Consider the following 22,553-nt stretch of genomic DNA (forward strand, 5'->3'; position numbering starts at 1 on the left):
TCGGCTCGGGCCCGTACTTCGGGTGCGTTCGCGCTGCGTCCCGGGCCGCACCCGAGCTTCGACGGCCCTTGGGGCGAGCGCGGCCGTGAGCCTCCGTCCGCGGTCCTGCTAGCGGGGAGCGAGGCGTGGCCGCGGCCCGTCCGTGCAGGGGGCAGGCGCGGGGGCAGCGGGCTGCGCGGCGACCCTGCCCGGACGGAGGGAGCCCGCCGGGAAGAGGCCGCGGCGTCGGGGGGCGCGGCCGTCCCGCACCTGCTCTCCGCGCGCGCTGCCTCCCGCCGGCAGCCTGGGCGCTGGGCGAGCTCCGCGGTCCCGGCCCGCACGTCCGCGCTGGAGCAGCGCCCGGAGACCCCGCGGGGGCCGCCGCACGGGCGAACCGCACGGCCTGTCCTCGTTGGGGCCGCGGCCGCGGGGCGCCCTGCCGAGCGGCCTTCGGTGCCCTCGAGACGTGGCCGCGGTCGGCCGGCGTCGGCGAAGGTCGCGCCCCCCTGACGGCGGCGGGACGCGGGCTCGGAGCGGGGCTGCCCACGGGGACCGCGGCCGGAGGGAGCGGGAGAGCCGCGCCGGCCTTGCCCCGGGCAGTGCTGCCGCGGACGCGCCCTGGGCTTGGGGCTCCTGCTCGCCTGTCCCCGCGCCTCGGCTCCGGCGTGTGCGGGTCGTGCGCGCCCCGCGGGCTCCCCGGTGAGACCCACCGACGGTCACGGCGGGAGCGCCCGGGGCGCCTGCGGGGCTCCGCGGGTTGAGCCTGTGCCTTCGGCTCAGGTCGTGGTCTCGGGGTCCCGGGATCGAGCCCCGCGTCGGGCTGTCTGCTCGGCGGGGAGCCTGCTGCCCCCGCCCCGCGCCGGCTCGGGGTCTCAGTCTGTCAAATAAATAGATAAAATCGTAAAAATCGTGCTCGTCTTCGTGATAACCGTAGCGCCTCGCGCCGGCCGCGTGCGGAGCCACCGCCTAGCGGACCCGGCTCATCGCTCGCGCGGCGGGTCGGTGGTCCTCGCAGCCACGACCCCCGCGGGCCCCTCGGCGGAGGCTGGAAAGCGCCCCGGAGAGCGCTCCTGGGTCACAGCACAGCCCTGCGGCAGCTCCCGGTCTCCGCCCGCATCGCTGGTTTTAATGAGATGTTGAGATGCTCAACCCTAGGAGGAGAGCGAACCCCCACTCGGTGAGCTGCACAGGGACCTCCGCGCACCGGGACTCCGGAAACGGATAAAAATAGCAGCTGTGGCTGAAGAAGCACCCGGGCCGGGCCACGGGGGCTGAGGTCAGCAGGGGCGGGGCGGGGGTCGGGGGGCGCCCGCAGGGTGACAGCTCTGTTGCACCGTCTTCCTGATTTTTCTGTAAATGCCAACTTTTTAAATAAAAAAACCGCCTAACAAACTCACGCCAGGGTGTGTGACGTCAGCCACGGGGATTGTCTCCTGGCTGCCTAAGGGGCGCAGTGAACTCCCCTCCGTGCACACTCAGACCTGCGGTTTGAATGCTGGGGCTGTGATGCGCAGGAAACCCTGAAGTGTACGGGCAATTTAAGGGACTTTTAGCCAAATTCTGGCCTCTGATACAAGTGCCTTGGCTGGGCCTCATGGAGGAGGGGCCGTCTGTGAGCGGATCCCCCCCCCCCAGCCCTGTGAGCGGATTCCTCCTCCCCCACCCCCAGCCCAGGGCTCCAGGAGCCAGTCTGCGCCACCCACGTTGTTGTTGGCTGGGCTGATTGATTTTAGAGCCACTACAACAGACTGATGCGTTTTGTGCCCCGTGCTCTGTGTGAAGGGTCATTTATAACAGGCTTCTCTTGCTGGGGGCCCCTCCCCGCCCCACCGGTGCTGCTGTGTCTCCAGCCACCAACTCCTGACCTGACCAGGGGTCCTGTCCCGAGGTCGCCTGCCCTCCCTGGGCCGGGATCCCCACAGGGCAGCCCCAATCCTGCAATCACAATCCCTCCTGGAGGAGTGTAGCCCCATGTGGCCCTGTGTCCTGTGGGGTAGTGCCACCGAAGCCCCACGGGAAGCCCCAGAGCAAGTCACTGGTCAGCTCCCTGTGCTGCCCCCTCTGCCGCCCAGAATTTCCTGCAATCACAGGGATGTGGTGCCCCCACCGTCCTCTGGGTGTCCAGGCTTCACTCCCGTCTGGCTCTGAGGGTCCCTAGACGGGGCAGGGGGCCTGCCGGCCCCTTGGAGGTAACAAGGCTGAGGGGAGAGGAGCCCCGGCCGTCCGTGGGGTGCACGCAGCTGCCCCCCCCTCCTACCCCGACTCTTCGGGGCCCAGTCCTGAAGGTGGGGCAATGCATGGGAGAGTCAGGACTGTCTCCCCACACCCCTGCCCCAGGGCCTCACGCTGTCCCCTCTGGCCCCAGCTGCTGCTCATTGCCTGCCCAATAAGCCCCGCCCAGCTGCACCTGGAGATGAGCAGTGTTTATAGGCAACTCCTGTGCGGGACCAGGCGGGGCCTGGGAAGGAGTCTCCGCAGAAACCTGGCCCCCCCGGGGCCTTCCTGTGTCTGCAGCACCTAGCAACCACCGAGGCCACATGGTCCTCTAGGGGTCGTGGCCACGCTCCCACACGCTCTCCTCTGGCAGCAGCAGCCAGTCTCCTGGAGGTAAACTCAGCCCGGCTCAGGAATCCTTCAAAGATACCAGGGTTGGGACGGCTTCTCTCCAGCCGAGCACTCCTTGCTTGCAGATAACCTGAGACCAGGGAGGGACGGTCCTAGGATGCTGGACTCCTCAGTGGCTGAGGCAATGACCCGACTCACCCTGAAGCTCTTGGAGAAGGTAAGGCCGGGGGCAATCATGTTTCCAACAACTTGTCGAAGAAGCACAGATTGAGAAGGTACGTCAGGGGCCTGTCGGTGTCCTCCTGCTGCCAAGGCAAAACACCGTCTCCTGCTTTTCAGCCTTATGATGAAGGACTGTCGTTTCTCATTTTTTTGTTTTTCTCTGCATATGCAGAACCAACTAGGTTCTTCTGGCAGCTTCTCAGCCAGGAGATTGGATGCACCCATGACCCAGAGCATTTCCAGGGCCCACAGAACTCCCCCACAGAGCCTTCCAGCTTCAGTGCTTGGAGGAGAGAGGCCCTGGCTGGTGCGGGATCCACAGCCGCACACGCCGGCCTGGGACCCGTCCCGACAGCCCTCCTCGTGTCCTCCACGCACCAGCCCGGTGCTTCCTTCTGGGTGGCCCAAGGCCAATGTGGACGGACCGGCAGGGGTCCTCCCAGGAGAGGTTCAGGCTGTGCTGCTCAGCCCAGGGCTCAAGAAGACAGGGGGGGTCGGGGACATGGGGCTGGCCTGGGTCAGACTCTGCAGAAAGTTGCTTGAAAGGGGCCGTTCATATTAACGCATCTGCCCTAAGATTTCAAGGTGGAACTCGTGTGCCCCGAATGGAAAGTGTGAGGCCCACTGTCCCTAAGAGAGTATGGACCACCCTTGCCACCTCCCTGCTCCCCAACTCTATCCCAGTCCCTCCTCTGGGCCACTGGTCCCTTCAGGCCCCCTGGGGCAGGTGCTCCTTCTCGGCCCAGACCCAGCCACTCACTCTCTCTGTCCTTCTCGACACAGAAGCTGGAGCAAGAGCGTGAGGCTGTGGAAGGGGATTCTGAGGACCCCCTGCTCCTAGCTGGTAAGAGCCCAGGTTGCTGAAAGCCGCCCGGGCACGAGACTTTCTCCTGGCTCCTTCCCTCCTCCTGATCCCTACAAGACCGTCCTGCTTCTCCTCCCTTGTGTGCAGGGTTGAAAGGGCATCTTCACACACTCACACTCACGCATGCACGCACACACACACACACTGTGCTCTGTCAGTCACACCTTCACAAAAACCCGAGAGCGGATACATTCATCGTTCCCGGCCTGCAGGTAAGAGAAGGGAGTCCAGAGAGGTCTGATCGTCTGCCCTTAGTTGTCCAGCTCAGAAGTGGCCACTGGATTCGAATCTTGTTCTAGGGTGGCGGGTTCGCAGGGTTCAACCTGTCATGTGGGCACACACCAACTAGAAGAGAGGACTGCTCTCCAGGTAGCAGTGTCCAAGTTCAGGGACGTCCTGATAAGGTGCAAGGCAGGCGTAGGAGGACACTCCCTGTTCCTTGTTACGGGGAAGAGCGCCTTTAGCCGTGGGAGCTCCAGGAGACGTGTGAGGGCAGCAGGCAGAGCCCAGGGCTCAAACCCAGACAGGGAACTCCAAACCAGGCCACCGGGCCACCAGGCAAGAGCAGAACCGCTAAGTGTGGGCCAGGGCAGTGGGGACCACCCCCCTCCCAGAGGACAGGCTGCTCTGGGCACCCTCAGGTCTGGGGTTGGGGAATGGGTGTGCTGTGCCAGAGGAGGGAAGGCCAGACCCTGTCTGGAGTCTCCTCTCGAGATGGGACTCCTCACTTGGAAAGCCGCAGAGGGCATACCTGAGGCTCAGGGGACCGGACCAGCCCCCAGGCTGCCTGGGGCCCCAATGGCTGCCGGTGGCAAGAGGCCAGGCTCACAGTCCAGTCATACACAGGACCAAGCCCCGTCAGGACCTTGTCCCTCTCTCCAGCATCCAGCAGAGTCCGAGGAAAGGCTCCCTGCTGCAGGGCAGTGCGGTGCTTGGCCCTGCGTGGGGACCCGCCTGGTGTGACTGCAGCCCCTCAGAAATAAGATGAACCTTCCACGCAGGAAATGAGAACAGGCCGGACGTGGCCCTGCTGGACGCTCTGAGGAGGAGGCGAGCGCTTCTGCGGAGACTCTGGGTAGGTCGCCGTCCCCGGCTGCGTGGACAGGATCACGACCAGGCCAGAGGCACGCGGGAGGGCTTTCTGGACCCGGCGCGGGTCCCCTGCCGGCCTTGACTGGAGGGGCGCTGGGGATGGACAGGACCAGCTGGGACACCACGCCCCGGGAGAGGTCAAGGCCTGCGTGCAGGTTTTCTGTTGTCAGGTTCTAGCAGGGGGCTGAGCTGAAAATCCCCGCTTTGGTCGCACGGTGGTTTCTAAGGGCGAAATGCTGGGCAAAGGGCCCCATTCCTACACAAAGTGGGATTTCAAGGTGGCCAAAGGCTTCGTCCAAACTAAACTAGGGAATGACCGCGTGAAGTGGTGAATTAGGTCCAAATGTGTAGTTACGATCGAATGCCAGAAAGAGAACGTACTCTGTGGGCTGGACAAAAAGACCAACCGGAAACCAGTTGGTTATTCGGTAAACTTAAGAAGTTCTAAGCTCCCTCCCCTCCCCGCCACGTAAGACGGAGGGCTGTTCCTATGTGTGGCCCCCACGAGGAGCCTGGGGCCCGAGTGGGCCAGGAGGACGCCAAGCCTGCAGCCCTGACGCCCCTCCCACCTGAGGACCACAGTCCAGGGGTTGGGGCCGCGGTGCAGTGCGGGCCTGCCCTGGGTGGCTGTGCCCACCCCTCCTGGCTGTGGCCGTCCCTCCCTGGGCGCAGCAGTTCTGCCTTGTGGTTGCAGGAACAGCGTCTCCTAGAGGCCTCCCAGGCCCAAGGCCAGAGCGGGATGACCAGAGGAGGAGCCGGTGGGTCCGCACTGCCCCCAGAGGTGCCCCCTGTGGGCATCTACTCCCTGCCCCCGCCAGCCCTGGAGCCGCCACAGATTATCCAATGCTCAGTAAGTGTTCAAGAGCTGATGGCAGAAGCGATGAGGGAGGGTGTGGTGCCCAAAGAGACTGTCATCTAAGCAGAGAGTGGGGGTCCTCGTGGTCTCAAGGCTCACCTCCGTGGCAGCGTGTGAAGGCTCCCCAAGAGGGTCAGTCCCCTTGGAACCAACAGGGGCTGCATTTCCCACGTCCAGGACACTGGACAGGGAGCTAGGTGGTTCCTCTCTGTGGTCCTCACAGGTGCCCTGGAAACTGGCTTCAGGGGGCATGGGGGTCTTATCCCTCATTACAGAGGAGAGCCTGGGGCCCCCATCTGGGCTCCTGACTCTCGGGTCCTAGCCTTTACACGAGAGACAGAAGAATTCAGCATCAGGTGGGCCCTGCATTGGGGGAGGAAGTATGTCAACTCTTTCTCAAAATTTCTTAATAACCAGGGGAACCCTAAGACCCTACTCCCAAGGGCAGACTTTGAAAAGGTGAAAGAGCTCCCGGTTTGAGAGCCCCACACCTCGAGTCAGCACTCTGGTGGCAAGCCGTGGAACGCAACCCAGACTTTCTTAAGCAGAAGAGAATATATCTGAGGGCAGGCGAGTGCAGGCAGGGACAGAAGCCCGGGTCGGGGCTCATCCAGGCCCTGGGGAGAAAGAAGGCCGAGGAGGTGGGCAGGACCACGTTGCAAAGGTTCTGGACCAGCTGGCTGGGGAGACGGTCAGCTCCGACAGACCAGGCCTGTGACCTGGAGGGTGTTTGTTCTTTGGAAGAAGACGTGGCGGCACACGGCACAGAGTGGGAAGGGGCAATACCAGATCGGGGACGGATCTGGGCTAACCGAGCTCCCAGAGCCCCCGTTGCCCCTGGGCTGTGTCCAGGCTCCAGATATCCCGTTCCCAGCATGTGCCTTTGGATCTTCCAACACTGGAACCTCTTTCTAGGAAGGGTGGGAACGGTGGGGGCTGGGGCATGAGGTCCCCCTCATTCCCAAACACATTCACTGAATTCCCAGCAAGCCACGGGGGCCCAGTTCTGCGTGCGTCTTTCCATCCACCCCGGGGACAGCAAAAGAGCAAGTAGGGCCTTGGTTGGTGCTGTGAGTTTCCTTGATACTGGACTTGGAGACCCTGAGGCAGGGTGTCCCCCAAGCCAAGGCACCTGTAGCTTCAGCCGTCTACGCAGCAGATAGCAACGTGTGGCTATGGGCCAAAGCTCCCCTGCGTCTGACTTTGTGCAACCTGTGCTGAGGATGGTCTTACACTTTTAAATGTGTGGGGGAGGGGCGCCCTCGCTTTGTGGATCTCCCTCTGCTCGTGCTCTCTCTCTCTCTCTCTCTCAAGTAAGTGAAATTTTCTGAAAAATGGGGGAAAATCGAAGAAGAATGGCTTGTAAAGTATAAAAATGATGTGAAACGTGCATCTCAGTGCCCACAGTGACGTGTCACCAGCCCCGGCCCGCCTGTGGTGGCCGCTCTGGAGCCCCACCGGCGGAGAGAAGCCGTTGCTGCCCAGGCCAGAGGGCCCACAAAGCCACGGCCAATCCCTGCCGGCCCTCTGCAGAGGCTTATGCCATCGCTTCTGGGAGCTGGGAAAGAGGACAAGGTCCGGGCCCTGTTCACCCAGAAGGGGAGTGAGATGGACGGTGTCTGACCGACACCTGCCGTGTGTGCTTCTCGGGAGGGAAGCTGGAGGTTCTCTTCACGACCTGCTCCTGGGAACAGAACCAGTGAAACCAGACATCAGCTTCCTCTCCTGAAGTCAGGGCATGTGGGAAGCATGACACATACTGTGTGTTGGGGCACCTGGGGGCTCAGTCGGTTCAGCGTCTGACGCGTGATTTTCGGCTCAGGTCATGATCTTGGGGTGGTGGGATCGAGCCCCACATTAGGCGTTGGGTTCCGCACTGGGCGTGGAGCCTGCTTAGGACTCCCCCACCCACCGCCACCCACGTGCACGCACGGGCTCTCTCTCTCTCAAGAAACACACTATGTGGTAGTGTACTGGGGCTCCCATAAAAAACCACCACAGACCGGGCAGCTTAAGCAACAAATTTATTTTCTCCTATTTCTGGAGGTGGAAGCCCAAGATCGGGGTGCCAGCCGGTCAGCGTCCGGGCGCGAGTGCTGCTCCCAGCCTGCACACAGATGGCCTTCCCTGTGCTCACGTGGCAGACAGAGGAAGCTCTCTGGCGTCTCCCTTTATATGGGGCCACCAGCCCTGTGGGATCAGGATGTCACCCTAATGACCTCACTAAACCTTTATAAGCCTCTTCACAGGCCTGATCTCCAAATACAGTCCCACTGGAGGTTAGAGCTTCAACATACGAATTCTGGGGGTGGACACAGACCTTCATAACAGATCATGTCCTGTTCGATGCGTAGGGTTAACCGTTTCAAGTTCCTCTTGGGTGGATGGAAAGATGGCGGAGTGGGTGGGTGCACACTGTAGTTCACAGTCTCCCGGGGTGCGTTCAGGGAGCTAATCATCCGGCTCTTTGTAGGGCCCCCAGCCTCCTGCCACCGTCATTCAACAGCTGCCCCAGCAGCCCCTCATCACACAGACCCCCCCTCTCCAGGCCTTCCCCACTCAAAGATCAGGAAGTATTAAGGAAGGTAAGTCTTCCGTATTAATACTGCGATGGGTTTATAAAATTCTCTAAAGAAACAAAAAATAGGGACGCCTGGGTGGCTCAGTTGGTTGGACGACTGCCTTCGGCTCAGGTCATGATCCTGGAGTCCCGGGATCGAGTCCCGCATTGGGCTCCCAGCTCCATGGGGAGTCTGCTTCTCTCTCTGACCTTCTCCTCGTTCATGCTCTCTCTCACTGTCTCTCTCTCTCTCACTGTCTCTCTCTCGAGTAAATAAATAAAAAATTTAAAAAATTAAAAAAAAAAAAAAAAGAAACAAAAAATATTTTGTAGACAGGATAGTCTTGAGGGTCAGCATTTGGCTACTCAGTCAAAGCTACATAGTAGCAACATGAAATGATTTTAACTTTAAGAAACCCTTAGAGGTATCTCGGAGGGAAGAGAACTGGGCCCAGCCCAACCAGCTGTAAAAACCTGGGCTAAACTGCTTCTCCTTTTCAATGAGTTTTGTTTTGTTTTGCTTTGTTGGGGGGCAGAGGGAGAGAGGGAATCTGAAGCGGGCTCCCCGGGAGCGCAGAGCCCAAAGCCCGACACCCGTGCTGCCCTGCGGGCCCCATCACATAACCCTGAGGTCACGACCGGAGCCACGGAGCCGCCCACGTGCTCCTTCAGTGAGTTCTAGAAACTTGAGATCTAAAACCGCCGCCCGGAGAGAAGTGCGCAGTTGGGTGTGAGCTGACGCGTGTGCACGTCCGTGGCCCCAACTCGGCAGGCAGTGAGCGCAAGTCCCTCCAAGCCCTGCTCCCCAGGACTAATGGCGCTGGGCACGGGAGCTGGGGCAGGGCTTGGGTCGTGTTCTCAGTCCTGTGCTTGCGACGGCCACCAGCTTCCATCGGTCCCGTGGGCCCCCCGTGGCTCAGCCGGGGCCCCAGCCTCCTGCCTCCCCTGATACACTTCAGCACACGCCAGTGGTTCCAGATGCCAGTGCGCCTGGACCCGCGCTCTCAGTGGCTGGAGACGGACGCCCGCGCGCCTTCATGGGGGTCGAGGGGAAGGAGACAGTATCGGGGTGAAAAGTGACGTCTTCAGTATGTGTCCGTACGTGTCCGTACGTGACCGTCTGTGTCCATGTGTCTGTATGTATCTGTCCGTATGTGTCCGTCCGTGTCCGTCCGCATCCTTCCGTGTCTGTCTGTGTCCATCCGTGTCCGTATGTGTCCATACGTGTCCTTCCGTGTCCGTCTGTGTCCGTACATACGTGTCTTGCTGTTCCACGTAGCATCAAGTCCTCACTCCATGCCTTACCCCGACGAGCTCCAAAGGTGAGCAGGAGATCTGAAGCAGCGGACCCACCATGGAGCTTGTGTGCACACCCGGCATTGTCGGAGGCCACATCCCTCCACCACGCCTGCTGCCCCAGGACTCCGTCTGGACCCAGCCGACCCGCCGCTCTCTCCCCAGACCCCACACGCCTCCAATCACCAGCGACCATTAGGCTGTTCTCTGTACTTATAGGTCTGACTCTGCTTATCGTTCATTTATTCATTTTCCCGGGAAGATGAATGCGTGGGGTCCGGAGCCCCCTCTCTGCAGTGGTGGGAGGAGCTTGCCACAAGCTTGCCCCCCACCTCCCACCCAGCCACTGCTGCTCTTCACTTTCATTTCTATTTTTTTTAAAGATTTTATTTATTTATTTAACAGAGATCACAGGTAGGCAGGGGGGCAGGCAGAGAGAGAGGAGGAAGCAAGCTCCCCGCTGAGCAGAGAGTCCGATGTGGGGCTCGATCCCAGGACCCTGAGATCACAACCTGAGCCGAAGGCAGAGGCTCAACCCACTGAGCCACCCAGGCGCCCCTCATTTCTATTTTTTAAAAAGAGTTTATTTATTTATTTGACACAGAGAGAGACACAGTGAGAGAGGGAACACAGCAGGGGAGTGGGAGAGGGAGAAGCAGACTCCCGCTGAGCAGGGAGCCCCATGAGGGGCTCGATCCCAGGACCCTGGGATCGTGACCTGAGCTGAAAGCAGAGGCTTAATGACCCCACAGGTGCCCCACTTTTCCTCGTTCAGAACAACTTCCCAAACTAGACACCAGAAATCACCCCTGACAACCTACTCACCCTCTGGAATCATCTTCTGTCATCTTGAAATAAATCCTTCCCACGTTCCTTGATAACAGACTCTTGAAGCTCCTCAGTGTTTGTTTTCTGGCGAATGTTTTTATTTCCCCTTTTAAAAAAAAATACCAGTTTTGCTGGACATTCAGATCTAAACTGATAGTTATTTTCTCTCACCACTTCCTGAGGGCCCTTGTGATTATGTTGGGTCTACCCAGATAATCCAGGATAATCTCCCCACCTCAGGATTCTTTTTCAAAAATTAATTAATTTTAAAAACTGTCGTAGGGGCACCTGGGTGACGCAGTCAGTTAAGCGTCCGACTCCTGGCTTCAGCTCAGGTTGCGACTTCAGGGTCATGAGATCGAGGCCCACGCTGGGTTCTTTGCTCAGTGGGGAGTCTTCTTGGGATATTCCTTCCCTCTGCCCTTCCCCCACCCCCGTGCTCTCTCCAACCTCCTCAAGTGAATACATAAATCTTAAAAAAATTGTGGTAAAAACACATAAAATTTCCCACCTTAAACTCGTTTAAGTAGGGTTAACCGGGCCCGCACGGTTGAGCGACAGATCTTCAGAACTTTCCATCTTGCATCCAGGCCCCTCCTGCCAGCCCCAGCACACACGCCTACTCTGTCTTGGAATTGGATGACTCCAAGCACCTCCGAGGAGAGGAATCCTAGAGTATTTGTCCCTCTGTCGCTGGCTTATTTCGTGTGGAATAACGAATGTCTTCAAGTGTCATTGTGTGGTGGCAGGTGGCAGACTTTCCTGCCTTTTTAAGGCTGAACAGTTCTCCGTGGTATGCATAGACCATGGTCTTTTATCCCTTCATTTGTTGATGGACATTGGGTTGTTTGCATCCAAAGTTCTTTTTTTTTTTAAGATCCTATCTATTTATTTGAGAGAGAGTATGAGTATGAGTGGGGGACAAGCAGGAGCCCGATGTGGGGCTCATTCCCAGGACCCCAGATCATGACCTGAGCTGAAGACAGATGCTTCACTGACTGAGCCCCCAGGCGCCCCAATCCAAGATTCCTAATCACATCAGCAACATCACTGTCACCACGTAAAGAAACTCAGGTCACAGGTTCCAGGTATGAAGGTATGTACATGCCAGGGGCCATTGTTCAGCTGACCATGCTCTCCAGTCATAGTGGTTTTTTAAAAGATTTTATTTATTTGACACAGAGAGAGAGACCACAAGCATGCAGAGAGAGAGAGAGGGAAGCAGGCTTCCCACTGAGCAGAGAGCCCGATGTGGGGCTCGATCCCAGGACGATGGATGGGTCCTTTTTGATACACGGACTGCCAATCGCTTTCTTTGTGGTGTCTCTGGATGAACACAAGTTCTTAATTTTTAATAAGGTTCAGTTCTTCAGGCGTTTTTCTTTGTGGGGTTGGGGTCTTTGCTGTACTGTGTAAGAAGCCGTTACCCGCTCAAGGTCATGAAGACATTCTACAGTTGGTTTACTTTTCCCATTGAGGTTTATGAACCACCTGGAATAGATTTTATGAGCTCTGAGTTAGGGACTGGTGTTATCTTTGCCACAGATATCAGAGTGGCTGGGTACCATGTCCTGAAGACTGTGTTTCCCCATAACACCAACGAGTGCCCCTTATCCTGAGGCAGTTACACTGTGTTTGTCCCTGTCTGGATCTTCCTCTCATCCAGTCTTCACAGGCTGGTTCTGCTCAGTGGGAAGCTTTCCAGGGACACGTGAGCTGGCCAGGCCCGGCCCCACGTGGGTCTCCTCAAGGGTCTTCACCCAGAACGGGGCTGCCAGACTCAGCCCCTGCACATTCTCTTCCTGCAGGGAACCTGAGCTCCCGCCGCTGTCTCGCTGTGGGAACCTGGCTCCGTGCCCCCATCCCCCACCCCACTGCTCTCAGGCCTGCGACACAATCTGTTAATCAAGGGTCTCCGGAGAAACAGAACCAACAGGGCGCGTCGAGAGAGAGAGAGAGAGAGAGAGAGAGAGAGAGAGAGAGAGAACTTGGCTGGTGTGATTATGGAGGCTTGGCTAGCAGCCGCAGGGAGGGCAGGCTAGACACAGGGGCCCACTCCAGCGGGAAGGCTGCTGGGTACCCCGCTCCTGGACAGCCCTGAAGGAGTCCCGTCCACACCACCAGCCTCCCCTTTTTTGACTGGGGATGTGAGTGGTTTAGGGACCTGCCTGCCTCTGGTCTTGGGGGCTGCCTGATTTCCAGGGGCCTCGGTGCTGTGGAAAGAACCCATGTTTACCTCCCACACAGACAAAAACGTGTTTGCTTCATAGTACCCGGGACTGGTGAAGAGATTTGTTTCCTGGGGCCTCAGGCCTGGGAGCTGAAAACAATAGGGATGTGCTCTCTGTCTGGAGGCCGGAATTCTGAAATCCGGGTGTCACATGGCCAGGTTCCCTCCAGAGGCTCTTGGGTAGGGGTGGGGGGGTCCCTTCCTGCCGCATCCAGCAGCGGCTCCGGGCGGTCCTGGCTTGTGGCCGTGCGGTCCCATTCCCACCCCGTCTCCATGCGGCCTCCCCTCTGCTGTGTCGAGCCGCCCTCTGCCTCTGTTATGAAGACGCTCGTCTTGGATGTATGGCCTGGATAATGCCGGATGATCTCATTTCAAGATTCTTGTTATGTCTGCAAAGATTTTCTAAATGAGGTCACATTCGGAGGTCAGGGGGGTTAGGACGTGGACACAGCTTTCGGGGGCCGGCATGTAGCAGAAGCGGAGCAGCCTCTCGGAGCCCAGCCGGACACCCTCAACAGCCCGCCAGGCACACACACCCTCCAGCCCAGAAGCTGCAGAACCTCAGAACCATCCCCGGACGCCTGTGCCTGGAGCGCCTCTCGCTGGCAGAGCGCTGAGTGCGTCTCGGCCTCTGCAAAGCCCTAAAGCCTTGTGCTGGGCCAGGCCTGGTGATGCGCGTGGGGGGTGAGTCATGGGGCCCTCTCGCCTGCCTCTCCTTTCAGACATGGTGGAGATGATGCTGATGCAGAACGCCCAGATGCACCAGATCCTCATGCAGAACCTGATGCTCCAAGCCCTGCCCGCAGCGTTTCGGCCGTCCCGGGGACCACCGGCAGCGCCCCCGCATCCTATCCCCCAGGTAGGCTCAGCTGGGGCAGGTCTGGAGGTAAAGAGGCCGCCCGGATCAAAACCAGAAGGCCTGGGTGGCTCTTCTTCTGCAAGTCCATGCATCGGTGTGACTCTGAAAAGCACAGGTCCGACTCCTGAGTCTGTGACCTGCTTGTGAAACGCTCTGGCACTCGCTAGTCCCACCTAGAAGCGGACGGAGTTCCGCGGTTTGGGGCCCAGAAGCTGCCTCCAGAGCCGATGAGCTCGGCTGGAATCTCCCTGTCCCTTCCCTTCCTTGCTCCCCTCCCTGCCTCTCCCTTCCTCTCTTCCTCCCCACCCTCGGCTCCTCGTCACCCCTTCCCCTACAACGGGCTGGTGTGTGGGCTGTGCTGAGGACCTACAGCGGGTCCCCTTGTCCTCCCGCGAGCCTAGAGGCAGAAGCCGCCCTCCGTGCACCACCACCACCACTACGCGCCCCCAGCCCCCCTGCAGGCCATCCCGGCACCTGGCTTCCTGGCCGGGTACTCCACGTGGCCTGCGGTGGTCTCGGCCACGGCCCTCCCACCTGCCTCCAGCGTCCTGCCGGCCCTCCACCACTTGGCCGGGCCCGCCCCAGCGGCCCTTAGCCCGTAAGTCAAGGCCAGCTTCCCAGTCCGTAGGGTGGGAGTAACCTTAGAGCCTGGGTCGCACCTCCTCACCCCTGCTGACAAGCCAGCGGGCCTGTCTTTATCTGGGCCCAGGCCGAAGCAGGGAATTTGGAAAGGCCCTCCTGTCGTCTTGCAGGTGGGTCCTTGCAGCACTGGGCCCTGGAGGTCCCAGTCTGAGAACGGACCCCATGCCACCCTCCAGGGGAGGCTGCTTGTGGCTTGGGGCGTCCATCCAGCCCAGTATGAGCAGGGCTGTGGGGACCCTCCCCTGAGCCCCGGACGCATGGCTCACCTGTAGTGTGGGGTCTGCGGGCTGGGTTCAGGCAGTGACCGCACCCACGTGTCCCAGCTTCCCCAGGGTGGCATCTGACGGCGTCCAGCCCGCACCAGCTCCGGGTGTGTGAGCCTCCGCACGTGCACTCTGGTGAGCCTCGGGACCTGGTTCCCCACTGGGTGCGGTCGGGGAGGCCCTGCGAAAGGTTGCAGCCTGGTCCCTGGGGGCAGGGTTGAGAGTCCCGGGGGGAGTGCAGTGTTCTGTCAGGAGAGACGGCCCAGGAGCTGCGGAGAAAAGGCGGATGGGGTTAGCTGCTTACATGTTGAAGCCTTCCCGTGGGAGAAACCCCATAAACAGGGTCAAATATGACACTAAGTAGGCCCTCGGTCTGCCCCCCAGGGCGGGGGCGGTGGGGAGGGCTCCTGTTGGGGGGATGGCACAGGCCACCAGCCGGGGTCTCCCCACAGGAGACGTGCCTTCACTGTTGTCCTTGCTGACCAGCACCGCCCGGTCTTCTGGAAGGGAGACGCTCGGGGTTGAACGTGGTTCCTTCAGTGGGGCCGGAGGAAAGGGGGCTTTCTCTGCCTGTTTGCTCCTCTGGTTGTCGGGGCTTCTGAATGTCATCGTTACTCTCTTCACTTTTCCTGACCTTTGTTTTCTGGGTGGAATCGTGTTCCCTTGTTGTTTTAGTTATTTATTTTTAAAGATGTATTCATTGATTTACTTATTTGAGAGTGTGTGCGCATGCGTGAGGGGCAGAGGGAGCGGGAGAAGCAGGCTCCCCGCTCAGTGGACCCGGGACCCTGAGGTCGTGACCTGAGCCAAAGGCAGGCGCCCCATCCCTTGCTGTTGTGACATTTTCATTTAAATGTCATTTTTAAGTGCTACACATGTTCTCATCGGTCCCCTTTGGGGTCAACTCTCTTGTGCCCTAAGTTGCAAGGCAGCAAGCGCCCACCGTGCTACCTCCTCGGATGCTGCAGGCTCGCCAGAACGGGAAGTGCTGGGTGGCTCGCTGGCCTGGGAAGCTGATGGAAGCAGGTGGCTGAGGACCTGGCCTGCCGCTCAGCTCCGTCAGGGGGTCCGCCTCGGGGAGCCTCGCAGGCCGGACAGCGGCAGGCACCCCCAGGGTGTGCCTGGTATGAATGTGCTTTGTGAAACGCGATTAAAGGTCTAAGTCAAGGGGTGCCTGGGGGCTCGGTCCCTTAAGTGTCTGCCTTTGGCTCAGGTCACGATCCCAGGGTCCTAGGATCGAGCCCTACATCGGGCTCCCCACTCAGCGGGAGGCCTGCTTATCCTCCTGCTCCCCCTGCTTGTGTTCCCTCTCTCGCTGTGGTGTCTCTGTCAAATAAATAAAATCTGTTAAAAAAAAAAAAAGGTCTAACTCAATTTTTTATTTTCACATCGACATTTTATAACATGGGTTTCCTATTCAGTTTTATTTCTCAACATAACTATTAATTCAATAGAGGGAAGAAGTTTGGCAGAAGCTGGCTTTCTTGGCCTAATAAATTCAAAGAATGTTTTTGTCTGCGTCCAACGGAAAACCCAGCACTTCCCTGTGAACCTCCGTTACTTGCACACAGAACAGATGCTTGTAGTCACGGATTCTGTGGCAGCTGGGGGTTCTGCGGTCCCTCTCGGTTCCGACACCATCTGCCTGCAGAGGACTCAGTCCCATGAGACTGCCCTGTGCCAGTTGCAAACTCAGGTTGTCCCCTGTGCTTCCGACCTGCTGGGTCAGGGAGCAGAGGTTCCCATAAACCCCTTTCCGGGTTTGATTAGAGCCGCTCACAGAACTCGGGCAATGCTTACCGACATCGACTGGTCTACTTAAGGGGGTGATAAGGGGTGGGGCGGGTCTGGGTGGGTTCTGAGCACCGGAGCTTCCATCCTGTGGAGTTGGGGTGCATCACCCTCTCTGTGTGGACGTGTGCCCCCAGTGGGAAGCTCTGAGCCCCATCCTGTTGGGACTCACGGGGCTTCCTCATGTACGCCTGAGGGAGACAGCTGCATCTCTGAACACACAGAGGAGAGCAGAGGCCAGGGAACCCAGTGGATGCCTGGAGCAGGAGGGACCCGTCCTGGCAGAGGCTGGGTTTGCGGGAGCTCTGGAACCAGGCCACTGTGGCCAGGTCGGGGTGGACAGAAGTGCCACGTGGAATCAAATAGCCAAGGTAGAGCCCCAAGGCTGGGTAGGGCGGCCTTTTCTCAGATTTAGGTCAGATGGACACTGGGTGACATGCTCTGTTGTGTTCAGTGACATAAAAACCCCTCTGAATCTATAAAAAAGAAAAATCAATAGAAAAATAAGCATTAGGGACAGCTGGGTGGCTCAGTCAGTTAAATGGCCAGCTTTTGACTTTGGTTCAGGTCATGATCTTGGGGCGGTGAGCTGGAGCCCCGCATCGTCCATCAGGCGCAGTGGGGAGTCGGCTCAAGATTCTCTTTCTGTTCCCCCAAAATAAATCTTTAAAAAAAAGAAAAATGAGCACAAGACAGGCAGTTAGTGAAGAGCTCTGGTCACTGGTGAGGAGAAATGCAGGACAGGCTCGGTGTATGCACGACCAAGGGAGGGGTTGGGGTTTGTGGAGGCTGAGGTCTGGACCCCAGGGTCACTGCTATGGCTGCAGGGGGGAAGTGACCAGGTCCTTTGGAAGTACTGGGCATTGCCTGATAAAGCTGGCTACGCTGCCCATACCGCCCCCAGCTGCTCTGCTCTGAGGCCCATACCCAGGGGGATTGCGCTCCCCACGGCCCGTGCCCCCGACGTGACCACAGAGCACGGGGGACGTACGAGATCCTGCTGACAGGAGTAGCGGGTCTCGGGTTCCCTTCAGTCTCTTAAAAAGAACCGCAGAGCCTAGAGCTTGTGGGGTCCTCTTTGGTCTTCGCTGAGACGTTCTACCGAGAACAAGCTTCACTCCAAGCAGGCACGCATACCCCACAAGGCTTCAGGGGTGCCACAAGCCCAATTCTGGGTCCTTGAGGGGCTGGGGAAAATTCAGGCTGACAAGATATCCAGTGGGAAATGCATTTTCATGTTTTTCAATTGGATTCACGGGAGAAACCAGATTCGTAGAATTGTAGTAACCCTGGATTAGAGGCTGCGTTTCGTTGTCGTGACCTCTTCAGAGCTCCTTGGCAGAATTCGTGGTGCTGTTGCCAATACCGGTCCCGGGAGGCCCAGGCAGTGCAGGCCCAAGGTTGGCTCAGCGCACCTCTGCGGCCTGCTCCCACGATGCTCTGGGCCCAGAACAGCTTAGATAAGGCTCTGTGGTGCCTCCCGGGTTTGCTGTTGTACCAGAAGAGAAGGCGGGAAACAGTGACAGGGAAGAGGACGGGAAGCAGCAGCCAAGCTCAGGGAGCCTCCCGGAGCTGGGAGACACTGAGCTCCGTGTGGACACGGGCATCTGGGGCTCAGCAGCTCTGGCCACAGCAGTGCCACGGGAAAGAGGACGTAGGTAGGGTCCACAAGAAAAACTCTGACCAGGGGCTGCGCCCACCTCAGGAGCCAGGATGGGCAGATGTCAGCTGTGGGTCACCTAGCTGAGGTTGTCGGGGGGCTTGCAGCCCCGCTAAGGGTCAGCTTGTGCCTCCCCTCATAAAGGCACCCAGCGAAGGCTCTAAGTCACAGTGCTCTTAAGGGGTAAGTGGAGACTAGAGCCAATGGGTGTCTTGCAGGAAGGAGGGCGAGGGGCACATCCTCCCTGGGCTGCCTGTTCCACTCTCCAGAGCGGGCTGGAGAGGCAGGAGAGGGAAATGCCTCTGGCCACAGGCAGAACCTCAGGGGATCAGGGCCCCGTGCGCCGGCTCTGCAGCCTAAGGGCTTAGAACTACTTCATCTGCAACAGCGAAAGGACGTTTGCTAGGCGCTGAACGAAGTCATGAATGGACACATCTTTTACACTTTCACAAAACGGTCAGGCCCCACTCATGCCATTTTGCCCCATTTTGCCTGAGCCCCACAGGGGACCAGGGACCAGCAGGGCCCTCTGTTTAGTAGAGTCCCTGGTCCTGGGGGGCCTGAAAAGGGAGGGTCCATCTGCCATCCACCATCTCTGGACTCTAAAGAATCCACCGGGTGCCCCCTGGGAGCCAGGCCTCCAGCACCCTCAGAAGAGGCCCCTGGTCAGGGGCTGGAGCCTGGTCCCGGTGAGCCGGCTCAGCTCTTCGAGAACCTGCTTCTCCTTCTGGAACATCTGAAACAAAGGAGTGCAAACCAACTTGGAGACCCCCGCCCAGCCTGGCCCAGGGGCGTCCACGGCTGTGGCGTGAGGCTCCTCAGCTGTGTGGCCCCCCGGAGCCAAAGCGCAGGACCTGGTTCTGTCCACCCTCACCCAGCACGTGCACACGAAACGTGGACGTGCTGCCTGCAGGGTGAGGGGTGGGGCCGGCAGCGGGACTGGGGGCCAGGGGCCCAAGTAGTGGTCTGGGGCAAAGAAGAGGAGCCACTGTCTGGGGCTGCAGGAGAACAGGCCAGATGGGTCAGCCGGGCCCAGAGTCCACTGGAGAGGGATGTGTGAGGACCGACCCTCCAGGGGGAAAGAGTGCTCAGTGCCCCGGGAAGCCCTAGGAGGGCTGGGGTCCCTGCTGGAGGTGACATCACGGGCCCTCTCTGAGATGCTGCCAGAGGGGGGCGAGGGGGCCACAGCAGGGCCAGCCTCTCACCTGGAGGGGAAGCAGAGCCACAGTGTCCCTGGTAGGGACCCAGCCTGAGATGGCTGCATGTGCGGACAACTGCATCAGACTTGCTTGTTCATTGAAAAACAATTTTTGTGCCTTCCAGAGAGCCTGATTATTTGATTACAAATATAATTTGAGTTTATTAAATCCAATATGGTGCATATACCAACATACACCCTTAAAATGGGGCAAGTATTGTCACTTCTCAGGGAAACAAACAGCTAAATAACTTTACCCTGTAGGTCTCTCTCAGATGCCTGCATCTTCTGAATCCTGTTCCCACCTAATATCATCACAATTTCTCTTGTAAAGAATTTTTGATCTTTAGCCATTAGAATTTTATAGAATTTATAAAATTCAGTCTCCCTGGCTCAGATCTTCCTTTCAATAGCAAATAAGTAATACAGTTAGTAGCATTTGGGGGAGCCCCATATTTTAAACAAACAATGTTAGTCTTTTGTTTTGATAAAGCAGGCATTTGTAAAATCCTCAATTTACTGCTTTCCCCCCAGTTTTGGTTTTTGTACTTGACTGCAGGGGCAGCCCAGGCCGCTCTGGTTCCTGGGCACCTGGCACGCAGGGCACTGCACCCTCTGTATCCTGAGGGACCGGGGACAGCTCCTACCTTCTGCCACTCAGCCTCTGTGCTGTGTGTGAAGCCCAGCAGATGACAGAGCCCATGGGTGGCAGTCACCTGTCAGAACAATTAAAAAGCTGCTTCAGGAACTGATCATGACCAATCCTTGAGCCAAGGGTGGGGGCGATGGATGGGACGGACGGGCGGACGGACGGACGGGATGAGGAGGAGGAGGGAAGGGAGGGTGAAGTCAGCCCATGCATGGTGGGAGCTTAGGAACCTAGGGGCAGGTGGAGGGTGCCTGGGGCCGAGAAGGTGCCTATGTGCAGCTAGGGGCTAGGAGGAGAGGGTCCCAGGCCTAGTGGGCTGGCCCTCCACTGAAGGGCATGGGATCTCCGGGAGGTGGGGGTCACAACAGCCCTGCAGGGGTGTGCCGCTGGCATGGCGGTCGCAGAGCACAGGCCCGTGCTGAGCAGCTCTGTCCGTGCTAGAGCTCCTGCCACGCCCCCGGCCAGAAAGTCCCATCGCCCAGGGAAGCAGAATTCTGACCTGTTTCCTGCCCTCTCCTCAGCCGACACTGCTAGGGAGGCAAGCAGGCCCAAGGCCTAGGCTTGCTCTCTGTGGGATGATGAGAGGGTCCTTGCTGCCCCCGCTTGTAGGTGTCCCTCCCGCAATAACCCCGTCCTTCCCGTGAGACGGTGTGGAGACGGGCGTCCCGTCCATGGCCCTCTTCTCAGGCCTGTTTACTTCAGCTTCCCACTCACAGTGAGGACATCAAAGTAGTCCTCCTCTCCTCTGCACTGCTGGAAGATATACTCCACTCCCAAGAAAATGTCTCCCAAATTGTAGTCGTCTGGAGTTTCAGGCTGGGGAAGTTGCCCGGCTTTCACATTCTGCAAGTGAGGAAATACAGAGCTGGAGAACAGGACGTCCGGAGCTAACTGACGACAGGCCTACAGATCATTCTGGAAGACCCCTACTCAGTAGTCCCAGGGCAGGGGTGGGTGGGGGGACTACAGCAGAGTCCCTCTTGGCAGGTGACCTGGGACAAAGGAGCGGCTTCCCTCTCTTTCATCTTCCCAGCGCACAGTCGCACAGGCTCGCGCGGGTACAACTGTGTGTTTCCGTCCTCGGTTACTTGTCCCAGACGGTTTTCCACGTTCCCACAAAAGAAACCAGCAGTCCCTGCGTCGGAGGGCTGTTCACACTAAGCTAGTCCTGCAGGTGGATGTGAAGGGTATTAATATGTTCCCTCCCTGTTAGGAAAAAACACCTCGGGACTATTCAAGAGGTTTATACTGGAACATCTTCCTTCCTTAGCGGAGACCCTAGCGGATCACACAGTCCACGCGTGTTCCAGCAAAGCGCTCTCCAAGGGTCTGTTGATGCTCTAACAGTGTGGGAAGCCTTGGACCAACCACGTGCAGCGGGGAGGGAGCAGCCTAATCGCTACCTTCTATTTGCTCAAAAGACCTTCTCAGTGTTGTTTTTCCATTTTCAGTGAAAAGATTCAGTGTTATCCACTTGTTTCAGCCATACGTGTTTGTTACTGTATCCCGCTTAAAATCCCCGAAGCAGGGGTGCCCGGCCGGCGCCGTGGGTGGAGCACAGGCCTCCTGACCTCGGGGGTGTGAGTCTGACCTTGGCTGGGGGTGCAGAGGACTTAGAATCAACAACTACAACAAGTCTTTAAAAACACCGGAGGCTCTCCAGTCCTCTCCTGACCCCCGGCAGCGTCAGGGCGCGGTTCGCCCCGGGCCAGCGGGGTCGCCGACGGGGGCGGGGGGGGGGGGCCCGGGGCCGCTCACGGGTGTTGGAGGTTTTCGGAAACTCAGGCCCAGAGCGCCCGGCGCGGAAGCCGCACCCGGGAACCGCCTCACCTCGTGGAACGGGAAGGACAGCACGTCGGTCGGGGCGTCCCGGGCCCTGTAGACGCCGTTGAGGCGCCGAATGGTCCTGTTGTCCACGCAGACGACCGCCAGGTCGAAGCGCTGCACCCCGAGGGCCGCCCGCAGCAGCTGCAGCCGGCGGCGGAGCGGCGCCCTCCGCACGGGGACCGCGCGCTGCAGGTTGCGGAGCAGCAGAGCCATGTCCGGGCCGCGGCCGCGCGCGCCTGCGGGACGCCCCGAGGTCGCGGCCCCCAGCGGACGCCGGCCGGGGAAGCGCCGCGGGTCCTGCCGACGCTCACGCCGGCGCGTCCCGGCCGGGAAATTCGCCGAGAATCGGTGTCTCCCCCCGAGACGACGCGGGGGCGCGGGGGCGGGGACGGGCGGCCCAAAGCCAGCGGCGCCCGCCGGGACCGCGCGCGCCGGAAGCCCCGCGGCGGCAGACGAGCGGAACCCGAGCGCGGCGGGGCCGGCGGGGGGAGCCGAGCCCTGCGGACGGACCGGAAGTCGGTCCGCGGCGTTTTTTGCCCCCGGCGCGCCGCGGAGGGTCGGCTCCGGCGGCCGCGATCCGGGCCTGCGCCTCCAGCCGGGCGCCGAGGGGGCCCCGGGGCGGCGGCGGGCGGCGGGCCTGCGAGTCGCGGAGCCGGACGGTGAGCGCGGCGCAGGGTCCGGCCTGGGCGAGGGCCGCCCCCTCCTCCCGCGGCCTCCCCGGCCCCGCCGCCCCGAGTCGTCGGCGGAGCGGGCCTGCGGCGCGGGCGATTGTCGGGGAGCGCGGCCTCCGCGGTCCCGCCCTGGCCCGGTGCGGGGGCGGCCGCTCCGCAGGGGCGCTCGGTCCTCTGAGCCGGGTCGGGGGTCCCCGCGGGTACCGCCGCGCCGCCGGCGCGTCCGGCTTCTGGTTCGGGGCGACCGTCGGGGGGAGACCTGCGGGGCGCCCGGCGGGCTCGGCCGGCCGAGCGGGACTCGCGACCCGGGGCCGAGGGCGCGTCGCGGCGGGCGCAGCCATTCCTGGACGCGGCGAACTCGGCGAGCAGGAAGCGGGGAAACTGCAACAGTGACGCGCCCGCGGCGCTACATTGTAGCTCTCGGGCCGCGGGGGCGGGGCCGCGCCGCTTCCTCCCGCGGCTCGGGGTTCCCGCGCCTCGAGTCACGGCTCCTTCTCTCT

The 22,553-nt window shown here is 59.8% G+C and overlaps 3 protein-coding genes across 14 annotated transcripts in view; 2 read left to right on the plus strand and 1 right to left on the minus strand.

The window, feature by feature from the left end:
- Positions 1–1,172: 1,172 nt before the first annotated feature.
- LOC309843017 (uncharacterized protein C21orf58) lies at positions 1,173–15,619 on the plus strand. 4 transcript variants are annotated; one of them, XM_082688101.1, is made up of 10 exons: positions 2,399–2,586; positions 2,670–2,761; positions 3,550–3,610; positions 4,633–4,706; positions 5,418–5,573; positions 8,053–8,164; positions 13,216–13,352; positions 13,754–13,950; positions 14,318–14,392; positions 15,179–15,619. In XM_082688101.1, the coding sequence occupies exons 2-9, from the start codon at positions 2,702–2,704 to the stop codon at positions 14,370–14,372; spliced, it is 852 nt and encodes a 283-aa protein (XP_082544227.1). In that variant the 5' UTR covers positions 2,399–2,586; positions 2,670–2,701; the 3' UTR covers positions 14,373–14,392; positions 15,179–15,619. The 4 variants fall into 4 exon arrangements, with proteins under 4 accessions (XP_082544226.1, XP_082544227.1, XP_082544228.1 ...); XM_082688100.1 differs by lacking the exons at positions 2,399–2,586; positions 13,216–13,352; positions 13,754–13,950; positions 14,318–14,392; positions 15,179–15,619 and adding exons at positions 1,173–1,255; positions 9,099–9,237; positions 9,419–10,314; XM_082688102.1 differs by lacking the exons at positions 13,754–13,950; positions 15,179–15,619 and having other exon boundaries at positions 2,403–2,586; positions 14,318–14,391.
- On the minus strand, positions 11,412–21,915 carry YBEY (ybeY metalloendoribonuclease). 9 transcript variants are annotated; one of them, XR_014299914.1, is made up of 9 exons: positions 21,386–21,830; positions 20,270–20,398; positions 19,554–19,622; positions 17,337–18,444; positions 14,261–14,526; positions 13,030–13,454; positions 12,500–12,882; positions 11,691–11,754; positions 11,412–11,589 (listed from the first exon to the last, which is right to left on the minus strand). XR_014299914.1 is itself a non-coding variant. In XM_082688142.1 (4 exons), exons 1-4 carry the CDS (start codon positions 21,593–21,595, stop codon positions 18,358–18,360), a joined length of 495 nt encoding a protein of 164 aa, XP_082544268.1. In that variant the 5' UTR covers positions 21,596–21,915; the 3' UTR covers positions 15,617–18,357. The 9 variants fall into 9 exon arrangements, 2 of the variants coding, with proteins under 2 accessions (XP_082544268.1, XP_082544269.1); XR_014299917.1 differs by lacking the exon at positions 11,412–11,589 and having other exon boundaries at positions 11,640–12,882; positions 17,186–18,444; XR_014299913.1 differs by having other exon boundaries at positions 11,412–13,454; positions 17,337–17,537.
- The window catches only part of MCM3AP (minichromosome maintenance complex component 3 associated protein), a 52,064-nt gene continuing 51,416 nt past the window's right edge, over positions 21,906–22,553 (plus strand). The window contains exon 1 of the mRNA XM_082688084.1: positions 21,906–22,041. The gene's annotated coding sequence lies outside the window, so the exon portion shown is untranslated. The remainder of the gene's footprint in view (positions 22,042–22,553) is intronic.

Source organism: Mustela nivalis (genome assembly GCF_964662115.1).
Source record: "Mustela nivalis genome assembly, chromosome: 1".
Taxonomy (NCBI): Eukaryota; Metazoa; Chordata; class Mammalia; order Carnivora; family Mustelidae; genus Mustela; species Mustela nivalis.